General features: G+C 34.5%; 1 protein-coding gene across 1 annotated transcript in view; it reads left to right on the top strand.

Annotated features, from left to right (window-relative positions):
* plxna1b (plexin A1b) overlaps positions 1-23574 on the top strand; it is a 134813-nt gene that overhangs the window by 74902 nt on the left and 36337 nt on the right. Inside the window, exons 8-12 of the mRNA XM_058777992.1 lie at positions 10-109; positions 5078-5192; positions 13546-13746; positions 21449-21545; positions 22580-22770. Of these exons, the coding sequence (XP_058633975.1) occupies positions 10-109; positions 5078-5192; positions 13546-13746; positions 21449-21545; positions 22580-22770 (704 nt within the window). The remainder of the gene's footprint in view (positions 1-9; positions 110-5077; positions 5193-13545; positions 13747-21448; positions 21546-22579; positions 22771-23574) is intronic.

Genomic DNA, 23574 nt, shown 5'->3' with positions numbered 1-23574 from the left:
CCTCTGAAGGAGACACCCATGTGGTGAAGCTGTATCTGAAATCGAGGGAAACGGGGCAGAAATTCGCCAGTGTGGATTTCACCTTCTACAACTGCAGCATCCACAGATCGTGAGTGTCTCTCGCTCTCCCTCTCTTTATCTCTGCTCTTCTCGTTTTACCCACAAGCTCCTCACCACTCAGGGGGGTGGGGTCAAATTTCTGTTGCCATGGCAACCGGTGGCGTGTTGATTGACAGTTATTCTCTTGAAAACAGACTGTGGTTAGAGTCCTGCAGATAGTGGGACCCCCAGCTGAACATCTCAATGAATTTGTGTGTCATGTGTGCTTCTAAGACACTCCAGATGGGTCCGGACTCTTTTGGGAGGTCTGTGTAGTGTCTTATTGCAGGACAGATGAGCCCAAAGCTGTCTCCAGAGATATAACACACACAAACACACACACACACACACACACACACACCTCTCAGAGTAACAGCATCTCAGATACACAATACCTTCCCATACACACACACACACACACATACCCACCATCAGCATTGAGCTTTAAAACTAGGTCACACTGCTCTTCTCTGATAAGACCAGCTTGTGTACTTGAAAAATACATACTACATATGAATATTATCATAATTGGATAATCACATGCTTCTTTATTCAATGCGTCCACATCTCTAAAAACACAACTGCAATTTAGAGGACTGTATTTTGGATAATATAGTGTTATTATGGACGTTGTCGAAGCTTTGTGTAGATGAGAAAGAAATAAAGCAAGAGGAAATGTGTGAATTTCATAAAACATGTCAAGAACATTTCCAAGCTATCTTAAAATCTAAAGAAATAATTAAGATTTAGGTTTTTTTTTTTTGCAAATTGAAAATGAAGCCTATTTTGAGCCCTTTTTTGTTGCAATATTTTCATAATGCCTAAAAATATTATTTTCTTCCACTCAATTTATTATTCATCACATACTGCTTTTTCTTTAGAATAAAAAAAAATTCTTAATGTAAATCTTATTTTCATCACTTTATTGCAAAAGTGATTTCAATCAAAATGTATGATAGGCAATAGTTTTTGTACTACCTTTATTTTTAGCTGATTTAAATGGGGAAAAAAGAATTGTAACATGATAGTTGAGAATTATTATTGAAAGTAAAGATATTAATTTTGTTTACATTTTATATATATATATATATATATATATATATATATATATATATATATATATATATATATATATATATATATATATATATATATATATATATATATATATATATATATATATATATATATATATATATATATATATATATATATATATATATATGTGTGTGTATATATTAAATATAATTAAATATATATATAAATTATAATTATTTAAATTATATAAAATATTGTCATTGGACAAATAATTACATTCTTACAAATAAAGTTTTTAAAAAGACGGAAAATAACTATGCAAAACTCAAAAGTTACATTTTGCATTATAACAATGGGAATTTGGGAAAAAATGCTTAATTTTCATGAAAACAATCAAATTGCAATTCAAGACATCTTAATGGTTTGGCTTCATTTTCTTTATATAAACTACAATTTCTTATCTCGTTTCTTTTTAAGGAGAAATATGAGCTGGCCACTTTTTTGTGAGATTCACCCAAATGGAGTTTGTCTGTGATGAGGGCTATCGGAGGTGTTCGGTGTCCTTTTTGTAGGAGGCTTTAGAACAGCCCAGCATCTTAATGAATGTGAATGAAGGAAATGAGCGTCCCGGTGTTAGATTTCCGCTCCTCCAGCGCGTGTGGGGGTTTATGCTGATCGCTGATCAGGGACGCCCTGAAATCATCGGCCGTCTGTGGGGGAAGAGATCTCAGCGTGAGGGGCTTAAACCAGAGACACCCTCAATCACCCCCACTCCAGACGGGACGGGGATTAAAGCCTCTCTTGGGATTGGTGCAGGGGTCAGGAAGAAAAATAAGGTCACATTTATTATCTTCTTACCACTTATTTTAAGAAATCTCTGCTTTAAGTGAACCAGGTTGCGTAGTTTAAATTGAATTGGTAATGGGTTGCGGGAAAACATGGAGGAGAAAGAAAATAAAAAAAGAATCGCAAGTTGGAAACGATTGGACCTCAGTCAGGATAGACGGCAGATTTTATGAAATGAGCTTAATGTGTAAACCAGTGATGAATGGACGACTGAATTTTACGCTCAATGTTTCTGAAGATTTTTATGGAAATTATCCACTGGAGATGTTTTGGAAAGGCATGAGCTCACAATTCAAACTTTTTTCCTCACAATTGCGAGTTTGTCTCATAACTTTCTCATGTTTGTGGGTTTATATCTTATAATTTAGACTTTCTCTCAATTGCAAATTTATATCTCATAATTCAGATTTTTTTTCTCTCAATTGTAAATTTATATCTCATAATTCAGACTTTTTTTACAGTAATTCTTTATATCTCAATTCAGATTTTTTTTTTCTCAATTGCAAATTTATATCTCATAATTCAGACTTTTTTTTCTAGTAATTCTTTCTCATAATTCAGATTTTTTTCTCACAATTGCAAATTTATATCTCATAATTTTGACTTTTTTTCTAGTAATTCTTTATATCTCATTCAGATTTTTTTCTAGTAATTCTTCATATCTCAATTCAGACTTTTTTTTTCTAGTAATTCTTTCTCAATTCAGACTTTTTATAGTAATTCTTTATATCTCATAATTCAGACTTTATATAGTAATTCTTTATATCTCATAATTCTGACTTTTTTTTCTAGTAATTCTTTATATCTCAATTCAGCCTTTTTTTGTCACAATTGCAAATTTATATCTCATAATTCAGATTTTTTTTGTCACAATTGCGAATTTATATCTCATAATTCAGACATTTCTTTTCTAGTAATTCTTTATATCTCAGTTCATTGCAAATTTATATCTCATAATTCAGATTTTTTTCTCACAATTGCAAATTTATATCTCATAATTCAGATTTTTTTCTCACAATTTCGAATTTATATCTCATAATTCAGACTTTTTATAGTAATTCTTTAGATCTCATAACTCAGACATTTTTTTCTAGTAATTCTTTATATCTCAATTCAGCCTTTTTTTGTCACAATTGCAAATTTATATCTCATAATTCAGACTTTTTCTAGTAATTCTTTATATCTCATAATTCAGACGTTTTTTTCTAGTAATTCTTTATATCTCATAATTCAGACTTTTTTCTCACAATAGTGAATTTATATCATATTCAGACTTTTTTATAGTAATTCTTTATCTCTCAATTCAGCCTTTTTTGTCACAATTGCAAATTTATATCTCATAATTCAGACATTTTTTTTCTAGTAATTCTTTATATCTCAGTTCAGCCTTTTTTGTCACAATTGCAAATGTACTGTATGTCTCATAATTCAGTTTTTTTTGTCACAATTGCGAATTTATATCTCATAATTCAGACATTTCTTTTCTAGTAATTCTTTATATCTCAGTTCATTGCAAATTTATATCTCATAATTCAGATTTTTTCTCACAATTGCAAATTTATATCTCATTTATGTCTCGGCACGGTTGTTTGGTCCGCACCCGAGTGCGATTGCTGTATTTTTGTGAGAGTCACAGTTACCTTTTTCATATTTAATAAGCTTTCATACATTTGAAGAGTTCAGTTTTAAGAGTGCAAGAAAAAACTCATTTCTTTTATAGTCTAATCCACACCCAATACACAACAGTACATCATGTTAAACATGAACGTCTGACTAAGCAATATTGCATTGTGGCATTTACAGATAGTTAGTCTTTACTGTCTTTATCTGTTTATGCATGTATTTGCATATCTCAAACATGTTGTGTGTTTCACCTGCATCCATTTGTTCTCCATCATGGCCACCCTCTGGATTTATTCATGCTGATTAGCAGATTATGTGTCTCTGGAGACGCAGCATTAACAAACTGACAAATGGCGCCTCGATGGGGGATCATTACCTACACAAACACACAAACGCACACACACTCCACCACATGTGCTTGTGTTTCCTCATGGGACTCAGAGATGCAACAATTATGCAGCAGAATGCTTTAGCGCTACTGGTTAAAATACTCAAAATGCTCATAAAATTAGACAGCATGCTATTGTGAAAGATTTAGGGTTTTAAATAAAAGAAGTGAACATTTTGTTAATCAATATTATGCTTCATATATTTTTAGATTTATTGAATGTAAAAAAAAATTTATATTTATTGATTATATTTTAACTTTTTTTGTTAACATATTTTTTTTATTTTCTGATTTATCTAATAACACAATTAAATCCTCATAGACGTTAAAAGCACTGTGAATGCTACTCTCTTTAAGATACCAGATTTCATTAGGCAATCATTGCTCAACTCTGATTGGACAGCTGCTCTCAACGCAGCAGCTGATTGGTCAATTAGACCCAGTGCTTCAAACCATTATGAGGTCAGAACTCTTTGTCCTAAAGCATCGATTAATGTCACCGAGTAAACAATTTGCTGGACTTAATACTGAATAATTGAAACAAATGACTTTATATTGCAGTCAGAAGCCTGTGAGAGACGCTTCAATCTAATTAAAAACGAGCCATATCTCTAATACGTCTATGTATTTTGGAGTTTCCATCTATATGTATGGTTCCAAATCAGTTATCTCAAAGGTTTTGTTTTAGCTGGTATGTTCCCTAAGTAGGCAGCTGCCAATGTAGACTGTAAGCAGCAAGTCAGTGCGCTATTTTTTTAACACACATTTCCACTTTCTCTCTCTTTTCTTATCTACTCTGGTCATGTTTTAATGGGAAGTCCTCGTCTCTTTTTGATCTCTCTCTCTCTCTCTCTCTCTCTCTCTCTCTTTTGTCATCGCTCACTTTCTTTCTTAAAGCGGAGACACCTAATAAAGTGGATCTTTGTGAGGGAATGAGAGAATTATTTCACACACTTTCATGGGCAGAATGAGAGCGTGTGAGGTCAGAACTCAAGGACGTGTGTGGAGCGCTGTGCTTTCTGACTCTGTAATGTGTGTTTTGGCTTGATTGTGTGTGTCTCACCTGTGTCTGTATCTTTCCAGGTGCTTGTCCTGTGTGAACGGCTCGTTTCCGTGTCACTGGTGTAAATACAGACACTTGTGCACGCAGAACGCCAACGACTGCTCCTTCCAGGAGGGACGCGTGAACATGTCAGAGGTAAGAAACACATTCAGAAATGACCTACTCATTACCAAAAGATCAAAGGTTTGTGGTCAGTATGTTTTTGATCAAAAATACAGTAAAAATTGTGAAATAATATTACAATTTAAAATAACTCTTTTCTATGTGAATATATAGTCAAATGCAATTAATTCCTGTGATGCAATGTTGAATTTTCAGCATCATTGCTCCAGTCTTCAGTGTCACATGATTCTTCAGAAATCATTCTAATATGCTGATTTACTGCTCAAGAAACATTTCTGATTATTATCAATGTTGAAAACAGTTGTGCTGTTAAATGTTTTTGTGGAAACCATGATACATTTTATTTTTCAGGATTCACGAATAAATAGTAGCCTTAAAAGAACAGCATTTATTTGAAATAGAAATCTTTTGTAACATTATAAATGTCTTTACTGTTACTTTTGATCAATTTAATGTATCTTTGCTGAATAAAAGTAGTAATTTCTTTAAAAAAAAAAAAAAAAAATCCTACATACCCCACAGCTAGTGTAACTGATTATTAAACTTTGATAACTATTGTAAATATTTATATTACTTTTATCCAACATTTTTTTTTTTCTGCAAAGAGCCCCATAATTTCTTATGGAAATGTTATTTTAGTATTGTTGAGATACTTTTATAGATTTTATTAATATTTTAAATCAGTTTTATATTTTTCATTTTTTTTATTTTCAGTTATAGCTTTAGTAATTGTGTTTTCTGTTGTTGTCCTTTTTAGCAGTTTTTGTTTATATATCTGTGCAGATTTGTATACATTTTTATTTCAGTTTTAGTTCTCAATATTTATGTAGTTCAACTAAAATAAAATAAGAAATGTTTTTATTTGTATTTTTTATTATTATATTTCAGTTAATGTTCATTTTATATTGGTTTAGTTAAGTATAATAACCCAAATTCAAAACATGTACTAAGTAAATGTTAAATTCTTCTCAAATCATCCAATCAAAACTGATGAATAAAATCAAGCCCCTTTTTTTTTTTTATTAAATATCCAGTTTCGTATGTAAATGCATCACATGACAAGTGTCGCGCATCACACAATGTGAGTGTAATGGGTTGCAAACTGCATTTGTCGTTGAGTTTAAACATTGAATATGTCCTGATTGGCCGAGATGTCATTGATTTGTTCTCGCTTTCACTGAGTGACACTGGAAACCTGATGCATCGCGCCGTGTTTATCTCTCTGGCGTGATCGCTCACGCTTCCTCCTCCTCCGTCCTCAGATTTTCACTCATGAGAAACCTGATCTGCTGTACTGGAGCGAGCAAGAGGAGTGAGATAAGACGAGAGAGTCCGGTCATCGCCGCTCGCTCATTGGCTGAGTGCAAGTCCGCCGGGAATCTCCCATAATTCAGTGTTTTAAAAGCCTGTAGGAGAGCAGATGAAACACGCTGGTTTCCTCTAATAGACTCCAGATGTGTGGAGGGAGAAAGTGTGAGTGCGAAGGCTCTGGCTCTAGCGTGGGAGATTACATTATAGATGTGACGCCATGTGTTTCTCCAGCGCTCGGACCGAGAGAGAAGCAGGGAAGAACTGTAATGAGGAGAGGTGGAAAATAACGCGCAGGCTGCGGGAAGGAAAGGCGTTGGCGTGCGGAGCCGCGTCCGTCTGTGCCAGCTGGGCGGCCGTCGCTCTCTTGTAGTTTCCCTCGAACCGTCCTCTGACAGCTTGTGAATATCATACAGTCTAATGAGGTTCTGGAAGGTTCCACAGACAGTCAGATCCCAGTGATCCTATACAAATAATAAATGGAGTTGGAGTTCATGCAGGTTCGCCAGAATAAATCTTTTGCTGAAATCTGTTTGCATTCTGCCAATGAAGCGTAAATCACTGGCTTTGAAAAAAAATTATTATTTAAAAGAAAATAGTTTTATTTTTCCCCATATGATATTTTACTAGGCAGAAAAAAATGTTTTTAAAATGACCTCAAGAGGAAGAAATGATCGTGGGATTATTCTTTTTTTTTTTTGTATTTCATTTTTTTTTTTTTTTTTTACATGTTCAGTCATGGGAAATTAGAAAATTGTGATTTCTAGGTCTTAATGTTGTGTATTCTTTTGCAAATATCCATTTTCTCTATAGCTCATCTCTAAAATATTTAATTTGGCTAAAAAAGTGGATAATTTAAAAATCCCAGTGTAAGTTCATTTCATGCAGTCTATTATAACAAGAATTTACACGACCGTTCAATAGTTTAAAACGATTTTTAGTCTCTTCTGCTCAACAAGGCTGCATTTATTTAATCAAAAAATACAGTAAAATGATGAAATATTATTAAAATATAAAATAACGGTTTTCTTCATGAATATATATATATTAAAATGTAATTTATTCCTGTGATCAAAGTTGAATTTTCAGCATCATTACTCCAGTCTTCAGTGTCACATGATCCTTCATTTTATTTTTCAGGATTCACAGATGAATAGAAAGTTCAAAAGAACAGCTTTTATTTGAAATAGAAATCTTTTGTAACATTATAAATGTCTTTACCGTCACTTTTGATCAATTTAATGCATCCTTGCTAAATAAAAGTATTCATTTCTTACAAAATTCTTATTGACCTCAAACTTTTGAACAGTATCTTAAATAGTGTACCACTTTTGAATGACTTTTGAGAGAAAAATGTCTGAACCCGGCTAACCAGCTGACCCTTGACCCCCCGATGAAAACACTGATCCTAGATAAGCTTCTAATGGTGAATCTAAATATAAGGCGTGACAGTAGTTTACATTAGTGGACGGTTTGTGTTTGATTTGAACCTCTTGAGACTCCTCAGTGCATCAGTGCAGGTCAGACGTTTGTTTTTAATGTCATGTAGTTCAATGTAAATCATGCTGACATTCATAACGAAGTCACTGGCGATTTTATGTACCTGCCGAATTTGACTCATCCCAGATTCTGCACTTAATTTTGCACACGCATTTGCCTTTTCTGCACCTCGGCAGGTCTGCACTGAACGTTTGTTCACCATTCGAGTAACAAAGCCAGAATATATGAGTGGTGGCGTCTGTTAGAGGCTTTGAGTCGGAAAAGATGTGAATCAGTGCGGCAGAAAGAGTCCGCGCTTCATTTTTAACACATGATTTGCTTTTACGCTGTCTGTTCTTTCACTTCTCCTGTCACGTCGCGCTGATATTCCTCTTGTAGGATTCTCTCTTATCTTCCTGACTTTTTTTTTTTTAAGAGCTGCAGAACAACTAGACGAAGAGTGCCAGCCGGTTAAAGTCGATCTGACTGAAGTGAGCGAGTTTTATCACACGCGTGCAGTGAAACACACCAGCCGTCATTCCAGAGAGACCTTAAAAATGGGTCACATGGCCTTTGGCACCACCTTTGACCCCATTACCCACAATTCTCTGCTTTAGCATGCTGATATTCAGTCGTTTTTGGCTTTTTTTCAGCCCGTTTTGCTATTGTTCGCTCCTTTCTTCTCAGTTCATATCCGCCACCCTGTTTTATCTTTCCTCTCTCTCTCTCTTTCTCTCTGTCTGTGTATGTAATATTCATCGCTGGGATGCATTGGGCAGCTGAAGCGCAGATCTAATCCACTTTGAATAATTAAACCAGAGGAGAAGAAGAGAGAGAGAGAGAAATGACTTTATCAGAGTGATTACTTCCTCTCCTGTCGTCCCTTTCTCTTTCTCTTTCTCTTTCTTTGTTCTTGGCCGACACCTTCTTACCATCACACATCCTCTCACGCTTCCATCGCTTTTATATTTATACGCATGACTTGTTATTTCTAGCGTGTCCGCTCCATACGCTGCTGTGCTGCCTACCTAGACAGTATTTTTAGGCCTCACTGGTGCCCTGACGCCGAGGCTGGTCCAAAAGATAGGCAGCAGCTCTGTGCTGTCTTGTAAGATAACTCGTATCTGTCGCATTCTAAAGCGGGGTCTCATTGTATCCTGCACAGAAAAGACAATACTAGAATGCATTGTGGCGAGTCATGAATCACGCTGCATTCAGGTGCGAATGATCGTATTTCTGAGGTGTGAAACACCCTGATCACCGATGGGGAAACTCTGGATTTGAAGTTGGACGCGTGTCAGTTAGTGAATCGTGGCTGATGCAAAATAGTTGGAATCAGTGTAATTCTAGTATTGTTTATATGCTGTTATACTATTTATTAATATTTTTGTATTTTTAATTTTAGTTTAAGTTTGTCAATTTTGATTTGTGAATGTCATTTTATATTTTTAAACATTTCTGTTATCCTTTAATTTATTATTTCTGTTTCAGTTTTAGAACTTATGTCAGTCAGTTGCCTAGGCAACATTTCTAATGTTTTAATTAAATATTTATATTTTTATATACCATTATAGTATCCATTAATATTTTGAATTAGCTTTTATTTTAAAATTTGTATTCAAATATATCTATTAAGCTTTAATTTTTTTTTTCAATGTATTTTATTTTAGTTAGTTACCAAGGCAACCTTTCTAAATTTCTAGAGTTTTTCATTAAATATTTATATACTATTATTTATTAATATTTAGAAGTAGCTTTTATTTTTATATTTGTAATTTTACTTTTAGTATGTTTTAGTAATTGTTTTCTGAATTTAACTTTTTATTTTTAAATATTGTTATTATGCTTTAATTAATTAATTATTATTATTATTTTTATTTTATTTCAGTTAGTTGCCAAGGTGACATTTCTGTTTTTTTCAGTTAATATTTATATTTTATTTTAGATTTAATTCAATGAACAAAGAATGATTTTAATAGTTTTAGTTAACATTAACAGCACGGATTGATTAATGATAAAATACATAAGTAAATTGTGCGTAATTAATTTATTCAAATATTGATTATTGTTGATGAAGAGTAGACATAAAGTTGACAGTAAATACTCCTCATTTTATTGCATTTTTTAGATGACAAGCCTGTGCGATTCATTACTAATTCATTTTCTTTGCCATCACAAGAATAACAAAACACTCAAAGCATCAATTACACACCTAATGCTCACCCTTTGCTCTTCATTTTGTTGAATTAGCACTATAACGCTTTTTGTCTTTGTCATTTATTGAAAAAGAGAGGACCAAATATGGAATTGGCCATTGCATCCAATTATTTCACAGAGCAAACTCCCATTTCTAAATTTGTAGGCTGGAAGTTCCCAAAGGACCCTAAAGGCAGCAAAAATTCATCCAAGATAGCAGACAGAGCCTAGAGAAATGTTGACTTTCTTCATTTAATATGAAAAAGTAATTCAGTTTCACCCAATAATTGTGTGTGCTGTGTGTTTATGCTTTGATTATCCAGCTACATGTTAAATTGTAAGTAGAGGATGCAGTCTTTGAAGACCCTCCCTATGTAGACAGCACTGGAGGCTCACTAGAGAACAGATCCTCGACTGATGAGGTCACTATAGAGAGTGTGTCGATGGGTAATCACACACTGAAGAGCTCTGACATCTAAACGACGTTTGCTTTCCATTCAATTTAACTCGGAAATATTTAAACGAGGCCATTTAATTTAAATAAATTAAATTTAAACATTTAAATTAGTTCAGCACACTGACTTGAGAATGATCAGTGGCTTTCTGATGGGCTTCTTGAAGTCGTATTACGGCTCATTTTCCTTTTATTGCACAAAGCTGTTTTCTTCGGTGTTGAAAGTGGATTTTATGGCTCTTGTGCTCCGGGCCGCTGGAAGGATTTGAATATGGTTGCTCTGCCCCGGCTTACCGGAACAAATATTAATGTTTCACGGTGGGAGATATGATATTTTAGAAGCAGGTGTGGCTTCTTCTATCCAATAGTCTATGAGCAGCTTTTGCTGCAGTGTTAATAATTGTGTTTGTGCACAAAACCATTCAAAACTTTCAAGGATGCATTGATAAGTACAGTAAAATTGTAAAATATTATTACAATTTAAAACAACTGTTTAATATGTTGAATATCTATTAAACTGTAATTTATTCCTGTGATCAAAGCTGAATTTTCAGCATCGTTACTCCAGTCTTCAGTGTCACATGATCTTCAGAAATCATTCTAATATGCTGATTTGCTGATTTGGTTTGGTTCTGCAGAAGCCCTTTAAAAAAAAAAGAGAGTTTCTAAAAATTTCCCAGTGGAAATTTTGGACTGTTTTAATGAGCAAACATGCTTCCTTAAAACATCTCGTTGCTGGTTTGCCTCTGTACGGTCGCTGTGTTTTACAGGCGTGTGGGCGGCTAACCGGACGCTGCTGCGGTCACTCTTTGCGCTAAATAAGCAGAAGCCAGGAAACCAGCGCTGTTACCAAAAATACTGTCAGTTTACTCATGAAATCAGGAGAATTTCCTTCGGTTTGAGGAGGAACGCTGTCTAGACACCTGGAGGAATCCGCTGATTTCCTGCTCTTGCGTTTATCCTCTCGATCTCAGAGAGACTCAGAAGCACCGCACTGACAGCTGATTTCACTGCTTCGTTTAGCAGCGTCATTCAGAGAGAGTTTGAGTCTCGTTCTTTAACTACTTCCTCCTCTCTCACTCTCAGTTCTCCTACCAGATTCTCTGTAAAACCATTTTTATGATGTTTATACATAAATAGCTTCATAAGAGCTTTTCTGTAGCTGTCGAGTGTCAACTTCCCGTCTTCTGTCCTCCCGTTTTTCCATCCTCGGTGCTTGTTGACATGAAGCGTTATGACTGTATCCAGCACACAATGTATATGCATTACTGTTCAAAGATCAGGTCAGAAAGATTTAAAATTAATGCTTTTGTTTATTAAAGACATTAAATTGATCAAAAGTGACAGCAAAGACATTTGCAGAGGTTGACAGCAGTGAAGTATTTTTAAAAATTAAAAAAATATCTGTAGTTTATTAGTGTAGTTTTTCTTTGGAATAATTTACTTTACTACATTCCAAAGCATAATGTCATACTTTTTACAGCACTATATTTCATAAATTAAAGTTGTCAGGTTTTTTTTTTGTTTTTTTTTACCTTAAACATTAAAAATGTAGTACTTTCTTGTACTCAAGTAAATCTTTGAATTACGTTTACTTGAGTAAAAGTAAGAAAGTAATAGATTTCTAATGTAATTAAGTATTAAATTATATTTAATATGAAATGTAGTGCAGTAAAAAGTATGACATTATGCTATGCGAAGTAAAGTTTTCTAAAGAAAAACAGTCTGATAAAGCATTTTACAGCAGAGTAAAAATACTTCACTACTGTCTGCCTCTGGACATTTGTAATGTTACAAAAGTGTTATATATTAATAAAAATACATATTTTATATATAATTGTTAATTATTTATAGAATTCTTTATATTTAAGTGTGTGTGTACATATAAGATTATTTTTAAATAATATTTTTATTCAGCAACGATGCATTAAATTGATCAAAAGTGACAGTAAAGATATTTATAATGTTACAAAAGGTTTATATACAGTCGTCAACATTTGAAGTGGATCAAAACCTTTCATCCTAAAACCTAAAACCAAAATGCGTTCTTGTCTTAGGACAACTTTGAACTTTTTTGATCCACTTCAAATGTTGACTACTGTATTAATTTATATATTAATAAAACTACATTTCATTTTTATACATTTTTGTTAATTATCTATAGAATTATTTTTATATAAATGTGTATATATACACTACTGTTCAAAAAGTTTGGGGTCAATAAGATTTTTTTTTTTTTATTCAGCAAGGATGCATTAAATTGATCAGAAGTGACATTAAAGTCGTACAAAAGATTTCTGTATCAAATAAATGCTGTTCTTTTGAAATCTGTTTTCAACATTGATAATAATCAGAAATGTTTCTTGAGCAGCAAATCAGCATATTAGAATGATTTCTGAAGATCATGTGACACTGAAGACTGGAGCAATGATGCATTCAGCTTTGATCACAGCAATAAATAACATTATTTTAAATGCTAATAGTATTTCACAGTTTAACTGTTTTTACTTTGTTTTAATCAAATTAATGCTGCCTTGGTGAGCAGAAGAGACTTGTTTGGAAAACATTAAAAATTGTTTGAACATGCAGTCATATTTTGAGGCCTGACTGACTTAATTCATATTTTATTCCTAAAGTGTACACACACACACACACACACACACACACACACACAGAGCAGTGAGGTATTCTGGGATATTCTCCAGATAATGTCAGCGTCCAGCTCGTTTCTCCTGCAGGTCTTTGCGTGATGTTGCTCCATATGTTCCCCATCAGGCTTGTTTAACCCAACGTCAAACATGTCAGCTGGTCTGGACGACTGATCGCTCGATGTCCTTCCTGTGTTTTGTTGTTTCAATAAGAATTATTTCTCTTTCCAGAAGTGTTTGAGTCGGCTGATGATAACTGATGTTGGTCTTGTTTTCACAGGACTGTCCTCAGATTCTGCCGTCCACTCAGATCTACATCCCCATCGGCGTCCCGAAGCCCATCACGCTGTCGGCCCGAAACCTTCCGCAGCCTCAGTCCGGCCAGAGGAACTACGAGTGCATCTTCCGCATCCAGGGCGAGACGCAGAGCGTGACGGCGCTGCGCTTCAACAGCTCCAGCATTCAGTGCCAGAAAACCACCGTGAGTTACACACCTCAGTGCTCTCTACATCTACACTAGCTCTGCACTTCAGAGAACCGCTGTTCATTGTGACAGAAGCATACTGAAGTCTTTCACTCTTGAGGTGTGTTCCTTCAAAAGTTTGGGGTCGGTAGATTTTTTTGAGAACTAAACACTTTTATTCATCATGGATGCATTAAATTGATCAAAAGTCAACTCTTAAGTTGCTTTGGATAACAGCGTCTGCCAAATGAATAAATGTAAAAGTGACAGTAAAGACATTTATAATGAAATATTTCTGTTTTAAATAAATGCTGTTCAACTTTCTATTCATCTGTGGATCCTGAAAAATAAAATGCATCATTTTCCACAAAAAGATTGGGCAGCACAACTGTTTTCAACTGATAATAGTCAGAAATGTTTCTTGAGCAGCAAATCAGCATATTAGGCAAGGCAAGTTTATTTATATAGCACATTTCATACACCGTGGTAATACATAGTGCAAAAGGAAGTGAAATAGTCATTCAAAAAAATAATCACAACAAGGAATTGAAAAAAAGAATAAAAACAAAGAAATTATATAAAAATTGATTTAAAAAGAATTTAAAACAGTTAAGAATAGAAAATGAGTTCGGACGTAGCACAGCGCTCATTCAACAAATGCACAGCTAAACAGATGAGTTTTGAGTCTGATGTGAATGATAATGTCTGATCTGATTTAAATGTGGCTAATGTTTTAGCACATCTGATCTCTTCTGGAAGCTGGTTCCAACTGTGGGTGGCATAATAGCTAAAAGCAGACTCCCCTTGTTTTGTGTGAACCCTTGGTATTTCTAACTGACTCGATCCTAATGATCTGAGTGGTCTGTTAGGTTTATATTTGGTGAGTATATCTCCAATGTATTTAGGTCCTAGGCCATTGAGTGATTTATAAACGAGTAAAAGTACTTTAAAATCAATCCTAAATGTAACTGGAAGCCAGTGTAAGGACCTGAGGACTGGTGTAATATGCTCAGATTTTCTGGTTCTAGTCAGAATCCTGGCAGCAGCGTTCTGGATGAGCTGCAGCTGTCTAATGGTCTTCTTTGGAAGGAGACCATTACAATAATCCACCCTGCTGGTGATAAAGACATGAACAAGTTTCTCCAAGTCTAAACAGCAAACAAAACATCTAATTCTTGCAATGTTTTTGAGATGATAGTATGCTGTTTTAGTTACTGCTTTGACATGACTACTAAAACTAAGGTCTGTCTCCAGAAACACCCCAAGATTTTTGACTTGATTTTTAGTTGTTTGACTCCTAGAGTCAAGGTATGCATTCACCTTGAGAACTTCATCTTTGTTCCTAAATGCAATGACTTCAGTTTTCTCCTTGTTTAACTGAAGAAAGTTCTGGGACATCCAACAGTTTATTTCATCAATGCATTGGCAGAGGGTGTCAATGGGGCTGTAGTCATTTGAGATAAGGCTAGGTAAATCTGGGTCTTATCAGCATAGCTGTGATAGGCAATTTGGTTCGTTCTCATTATTTGACTTAGTGGGAGCATATACAGGCTAAACAAGAGCGGTGCAAGAATTGAGCCTTAGAATTAAAGATGATTTCTGAAGGATCATGTAATGCTTATGGAAGCCCATTTTTTTGCAACATTATGAAAAAAATCATGCTTCAATCATAATTACGAGATAAAGTCAAGATTCTGACATAAAAGTTTACCAATATTAGACAAAGTCAAAGTCAAAAAAAATATATATATATAATTTTTTTTTTCATATCATAATTATGACCTTTTGTCTCAGTTTGGCTTTTTGTCATAATTTCAACTAATTATGCCTCAGTATCTCATAATTTCCACTTATTTCATAATTAGGGCTTTTTATGCCGTTATTATGATTTACTAATGCATTCTTTTAATTATGTGATGGAAATGTTCTTCAGTAGACATGGAAGACTGGAGTAAAAATTCAACTTTGCATCACAGGAATAAATTACATTTTACAATATATTCACATAGAAAACAGCTATTTTAAATTGTAATAATGTTTCACAATATTGCTGTTTTTGCTGTATTTTGATCAAATAAATGAAGAGACATTCTGCATTCGGAAACATTAAAAAAAATTTTTACTTTATGCATTTAGATTTTGAAGACTGTATAACGTTGTTAATTGTATTCCAGCACATTTCAGATTGTCATGTGGCACAAGAAACACAAGAAACTGAATTTATATAAGAGTTTGCATACACACACTTGTAGTACCTCACAATGATGACATATAATGATATAATCTTCACTTTCATATCAGCAGTGCTGCATTGATTCAGCATGTTAAATAATAAAGCAGTTAAACAGTAAAAGATCAGTGTTATTTTCATATGAAATCACGTTAGGTTTGATTGATTCCCAATGTCTAAATCAATAAGTTCCTGTCATATGATCATATCACAGTCATGCATGTGATGCTCCTGCAGATCGATACAGTAATGAGAATGATAATCTATGGTTAATCCACCAGCTTCAGTGCGTGTGTGTTGTAGGTTATTTATCCGGAGTGGATAGATTATTGTGAATTTGTGTTATTCCTACACACACACTGTTGCAAACATACTTAATAACTGGCGCATTGATCTAAAAAGAAGAGCGGCAGATGAGAACAGTATTTATATCCAAACACACACACAGTGTCTTATTGTTTTGATGAAGCAGCACAGATGGTGGAGGATTCGTCCTGCTGTCCGATAGTTGAAAACAGAAACTTATTTGGCAGAGTTTGAGCATTATAAGCAGTGTGTGTCTGTCTAGATGGGCGTGTGTTTTTGGACACAAGCTCTTCTTGTTGTCTGGCTTTGGCTGCCTGTTTCTCCCTGGACGATTGGGTTGTATTGTGTTCTTGTGGTTTCCATCCGAAGGCTCTTCTTGCACTCTAGTGGTCAGAACAGACCCAAAAACTGCATCAGCGTCACACACAAACACACTCCTCCCCGTCTGAACTGCTGTGATCGTGAGCTGGCGCTCGGATGCATGGGAAAACCACAGCTGGCATTCCTCTAACTGGATAAAGCTGCACAGGGAAAGCAGGAAGTGAGAGGGGCTCATGGGAAATGTGGTTTGAAGGGCTGTCAAGCTAGATGATGACAAATGTGTTTCTGGGCTGAGTGTGTACACTACTGTGTGTCTCTTCTGCAAACCAAGCCTGCATTTATTTGATCAAACATGCTGTAGAAATTGTGAAAAAAATAACTATTTAAAATAGCTGTTTTCTATGCGAATATGTTAAAATGCTGTGAATTTATTGCTGTGATCAAATCTTTTTTTTTTGCATCATTACTGCAGTCTTCAGTGTCACGTTATCCTTCAGAAATCATAATAATATGCTGATTTGCTGCTCAAGAAACATTTCTGATTATTATCCATGTTGAAAACAGTTGTGCTTTTTGTGTTTGATGAATAGAAAATTCAAAAGAACAGCATTTATGTGAAATAGAAATCTTTAGTAACGTTATAAATGTCTTTACCCAATATTTTTATGGAAACAGAAATGCATCTTATTTATCAGGATTATTTGATGAACAGCATTTATTAAAAAACATTAACAATATCTTTGAAGAAACTTTTAATCAGTTTAATGCAACTTTGCTGAATAAAACTAGTAATTGCTTAAAAAAATCTTACCGACCCTCTTAGGAAGGTAATTTATATAAATATGGCAATCATATAATCCATAAATATAATCATAATATAATCTCTGGATTGGATTTATAAATATTGTTCAAAATAATTTTTAAAATTAAAAAAATAAGTTGACATTATGTTTCTGTGGCTGCGTTACACATGCTTGGTATCACGTTTCCGCATTTGTCCCTGAAGACTCCGTCTGACACACAGTATCTGTCACTGTGTTCAATTCATCTTCCTTTATGAAGCTCTTTCAGTCTGTCAGAAAACAGGCTGGAGGAGAATAGAAATGAATAGAGCGGCTCTCGTACAGCTGATGACGGCGGCGGCAGGTGTGTGTGTGAGGTGCAGCAGAGTTCTGATGAGAACCAATTAGAGGAGACACTGATAAAAAATGATGATTAATTACAGTGTGAGAGCGACACAGCAGTAATAGATACTACGGTAAAGAAAAATGAAGCAAGAGAGGATGAGGAGAGAGAGAGAGAGAGAGAGACTGTAGCCGGGGGCCGTTCAAGAACAGCGGAGGCTTTTAGAAACTCACTGCACCTGATCCAGAGAGAGACAATGAGTGTGTGTGTGTGTGTGTCGGGACATCAGATATAGAACTGCTTTAAATCATTAATCACTTAAGAGAAATGAAGTTTACAATTGAATATGGAGGGACTTTAGAGTAATATTATTTTAACGGTAGTTGTTGTATGAAGATGAGTCGGAATGATGCATTCTTCTCTCACTCTTAACTGAGGTTTAGGTGGAAAACAATAAGCCATGATTTTACCGCAGTTAAGCTCACAACAGCAATATAAGGGTTTCTATACTTGGTTGCTTTTTGAGTATATGTCTCACATTTGAATGAACAGCAAATAAGTTGCTTAAATCAGGCTGAATGAGGTGAGCTTGATATGAGCACACACTCTTATTGTAATATTTATTTGCATTGGGAGGATTGAGGCGTTTTCCCACAGGGGTCCATGTTACAACATCCCCAGAGCAGCAAGGGTCCTGCTTCAGGACACAATAGCCGAGGTCAGAGGAAGGACAAGATCATTAAACCATCAGCTGAATCACTAAATCAACATCCTTCAGTGTCCCACATGAGACTCCACCCGCCAAACATATGATTACTGCTGTGATTGTGTGGAGATCAGATTAACAAGACAAAAGAAAGAAACAATGACTTGGCTTATTGTTGTTTTGAAAGGTTCACTAGTTCATATTTTTATTTCTTTTTTGGAGTTTGCTTTTTAACTTTGATATACTTTTTATTGGGTTTCAATTTTTTGTAAATTACTTTGTCATAATAAGTTTTACTTTCACAGCACAGGATTTGATATCAGATGAGCACATCTTGTGTAATTAGATACATTGATTTTGTCTGCAATACATGCATTTATTTGTATATGCATGCATACATTAATGCACTTGTTTATTGCATTTATTTGTTTATTTATGCATGCATGCATTTATGCACTTATTTATGCATGCTTGCTTTTTTCTCTTATTCATGTTTATTAATATTGTTATTTTATTATTAATTATAAGCACATAAATTCATACATGCATAATGAATTTATTTATGCATGCATGCATTTATGTGCTTATGTATAGGTTTATTTGTTAATGCATGCATGCATTTATGCACTTATTTATGGATTTATAGGTTTATGCATACTTGCTTTTATTCACTTATTTATGCATTTATTGATGCATGCATTCATCATTTAGCAACCTCTCGTTTGTAATTCAGTTTTCACCGCTGGTTTTCATCTTTGTAACATTTTTTGGTTAACGGTAATATTCTTGGTGAGATGTGCAAATAGGAAGCATGTGTTCTGCAGTGGGCGGATGTGCTCTCTTTATATAGCACATGTATATTAGTAAATGAAATCAAACTCTTTCCAGTGATAATCATCTGATGCGGACCGCTCACACACACTCAAACACATTGTCCTCTTCAGCCTCGCCGCGTCATCTCTCGTTTATTTAATTAGACGAGCGCTTGTCTTCCCACGCCGGTGAGAGGTTAACCGGCTGCTCAAAAGCGTCAGTCTCTCGCCAAATAAATCGATTGCATGTCTGCAGCCTGTGGGGGGAATGAATTACCATAACGTACATGTAAGACAGAGCAGAGCTCGAGTTCAGACCGTAAATCATTTTTCATTTCCTAACTAATGAGAGACCAAATCGTTAGTGCCTAGTTAATTATCCGTGGCTCATGAGTGCAAATGCAAATAATGAATGACAGATGAGTGTGTGCTTCATACTATGGACAGTATCACTGTTATCATCGCTTACATGTGGGTTAGTGATTTTAGGCGACCATGGCATTTTTACAGACCAGAATATCACAGAGGGTGGCTAAGACAGTAAGTATATTCAGAACACCCTAGCAACTGCATAGCAACGCCCTGGAACCCATCCAGAGCACCTTAGCCTCACATTGTTTTTTCCTCAGAGACTCTTTGAAATCTCTGTCGTGTGTGTGTGTGTGTTTCTGAGAGCTTTGCTTTCTAACAGCTCAATGCAGGTCTGTTCTCAAAATAAGCAATTATCTGAGTGCGACTGCTACAGAATCTCTCTCTCTCTTTCTGTAGCATTTCATTTATTTATTCCTGCATGTTGTGTGTGTGTGTCTTAAACGTGCCGCTCTCTTCTCTCAGAGGGAGGGACCGCGGTGAAGCGCTGTAGTGCTCCTTCATTAATCTCTATTCAGTGATTCATGCTGTCGCTCCTCTGTGTGTTTCCCTCATCCTGAGTCCTTCGACTCATCACACACACGCACGCACACACACAAACACGTGAATATTCCTCCACCACTCCTGTAGGTTTTCATCTGTGACGGAGGTCTGGGACGTCAGGACATGCAGACAAACCTGATTTTTCTAATATATTAAATCTATTTAAAGATGATGACATTGTATTTTTTAAAGCATTGATTTTTTTAGGACATAAAACACACCTGAACCTGCTCTCTGGATCCTGTAGTGTTATGTATGTAAGCCAGTTTCCGCCATTTTTTTTTAAAGGTAATTCCGACTTCTCGCAAATTCTGAGTTTATATCTCACAATTCTCGCAATTTTGCATTTTTGATTTGTGAATTTTTTTTTATATATTGCAGTTTATATATTGCAGTTCTGTCTTTTTTCTCACAATTTTGAGTTTTTTCTCACAATTCTGAGTTTATTTCTTGCAGTTATGACTTTTTCTCACAATTGTTTTTTTATTGCAATTTTGAGTTTTTTCCTCTCAATTTAGATTTTTTTTCTCACAACTCTGAGTTTATATTTTGCACTTATGACTTTTTTCTCTCAATTCTGTCTTTTTTATTGCAATTTTGAGTTTTTCTCTCAATTTTGCGTTTATATCTTGCGATTTTGACTTTCTTGCAGTTTTGCGATCTCGCAATTTTGGTTTTTCTCTTGGAATTCTGAGTTTAAATCCTGCAATTCTGACTTTTCTCAGAGTTGTGATTTATAAACTCCAATTCTGAGGAATAAAGCAGCTCACAATTCGGAATTATTTTCTTACAGTTGGGAGTTTGTATCTCAAAATTCTGCTTAAAGAAGAAAAGTACCTTTTTATTTTTTATTTAGTAGCGGAAATGAGTTTGAGCAAATAACAATTATGTAAAACAAAAGCAGATGTTTGTCTTGGGAAGACGTCCAGTGAGAGAACAGACTGACTGAAACTTTAATGAGAGTTAAGGGCGAATGAAAGGATGCGTGTGAGACGGTTCAGAAGGACACTGTTTTGTAAACCCTTATTAGTGAGCGTCCTTCACTGTGTGCAGTGTACATGCAGCGTCCCAGCTCTTAAATAAATAATATCATATTAATAAAACAGGAAAATAACAGAGTAGAGGTCAAGAACGGCCTCACGGTCACCTGAGGAGATGCTTTACATCTTAAAATAACCGCCTAGCATCACGCAAGCACCATGTTAGAGAGTTCTGCACAGGCAAACGCTGCTCAAATCTGGCTAAATGTTCTGTCATATTCATGTATGTGTTGGATTTTGTTAAATGTCATTTGTTCTTGTGTTGCAGTATAACTATGAAGGAAGTGACATCAGCGATCTTCCCGTTGATCTGTCTGTGGTGTGGAATGGAAACTTCATCATTGACAACCCTCACAACATCCAAGGTAACCATGGCGACCACTGCGGTACACTGTAGCCGGTAGCCTAGCAACCGCCACAGGATGCTGCTGGAGAGAGGTGCGGCATCTATAAATGTTTTAAAGCATCGTTTGCTTGTATAAACAAGCACGCTTCACATTCCCTGCAGTTTGTATGCAGGAAAAGCAGATGCAATGTGGTAATAAATGAATCCTGTCCTTCAGCTCCGCAGGTGTGTTGTTGCTCATGATTCATAATGCTGGCATCAGTTTGAACTCATGCTGTCATCCATACACAGTCAAATGTGGAGTGTTTCTACTTCAAATCTCTTACTTCTGACCCACTGAGGCTTAGAATACAACATTAGCTTGACGCTTTAATTGATAGATATGTCAGGGGTTTTCAATGTTTTGTATGCCACAGATGCCCAAATATGATCATCTTAAATTTAAAGGCCAACTATGTGGTTTCTTGTATAAAGACTCGTATTAAATTATAGTGTGAAAAATATTTAGTTTCTATTAATTTAATATTACATATTTGCTCATTATAGGACTGCACTGTTAAATGCTTATTTATTTTTTAAATCTTTAATTATTTATTTATTTTAATCAAAATTTTAAGCTTTATTTATTTTAATCTGATATTAATTTTTTTCTTGTTTATTTATTCATTCATTCACTTATTTATATTTTAATCTGTTTATTCATTTTTTTAAAGCTAATATTTATTTATTTATTTGTTTATTTGATTGATTTAATCTATTATACTTTTATTTATTTATTTAATTAAATTTTTATTTGTCTTTATTTGTATATTTATTGTAATCTTAGTTTTTACCTTGGTTTATTATTATTGGAATTTATTTATTTATTATTTTCATTTTTATTAATGTTTTCTATTTCCCTGGAATCAGTCTGGAAACCTCTTGACTGTGTCATTGAAAATCTGAGTTTCCTGCAAAGTCCAGCGTCCTGAGTTGAATGGGATGCAGCATGAGATTTAGATAATCAACAGAGTTTAAAATAAATGGTAAGCGAATCTCTTTTCCTCTCTGCAGCGCACCTGTATAAGTGTTATGCGTTGCGGGAGAGCTGTGGTTTGTGTCTGAAGGCCGACCCCAGCTTCGAGTGCGGCTGGTGTGTTCAGGACAGGAAGTGCTCTCTGCGGCAGGAATGCGCTCAGCCGGAGCACACCTGGATGCACGCGACCACCGGAAACAGCCGCTGCACGCACCCACGCATCACCAAGGTGAGTTACTGCAAACCAGAGGTCAAAGATTCACTTCAAAAACCTTTTATACAAGTTTTTATTTGATGTTTTCTACAGTTTATTTATTTACTTGTTCTATTTTCCCCTCGTTTCTCACCATGAATATAGCCATGGTAGCTGGCATGGCCCTAAATTATAAAAAATCAACAACAAAAAAAATTGTTTATGTTTTTCTCTCTTTACTTTCAAACTTGTATTGAGACCTGTTTATAAATCTGCTGCTAACAAAAAGGAAGTTTTAAGGTCTCCCTGTTGTTTCCACTAAAATAAAAGCTAAAAAATGATGATTATTATTGTTGTTGTTATTGGTATATTATATTATCTTATATTATATTATATTAGTAATAGTAAAAATAGTAAAATTGTACTTAATTTAAATTTAAAAATTAAATAAAAATGTTATTGCAATTGTATATTTATTGCAATTTATTATTATTATTGTTGTTGTTGTTGTCGTCGTTTTAATTTACAGTACAATAATATTATTGCAATATAATTGTATTATAATTATATATAATAATATAATAATTAAATATTTTTATTGTTTTAAATAATAATAGTACTACTACTAATAAAGTAAATATGTTATTTTATTATATTAATAGTAGTAGTAGTGTTAATAGTAAATATATTTTTTATTATTAGTGTTAAAATTGTATTTATTTAAATTTTAAAAAGTAAATTTTTTATTGCAATAGTATATTTAATTGCAATTTATTATTATTATAATTATAGAGTCATATTAAATAGGGGGGGGACAGGTTTTCCTTCTTTTCACATGCT

The sequence above is a fragment of the Onychostoma macrolepis genome, chromosome 06 (assembly GCF_012432095.1).
Source record: "Onychostoma macrolepis isolate SWU-2019 chromosome 06, ASM1243209v1, whole genome shotgun sequence".
Taxonomy (NCBI): Eukaryota; Metazoa; Chordata; class Actinopteri; order Cypriniformes; family Cyprinidae; genus Onychostoma; species Onychostoma macrolepis.
The sequence above is the reverse complement of the archived record's forward strand: the minus strand, read 5'-3'. Positions and strand labels throughout refer to the sequence as shown.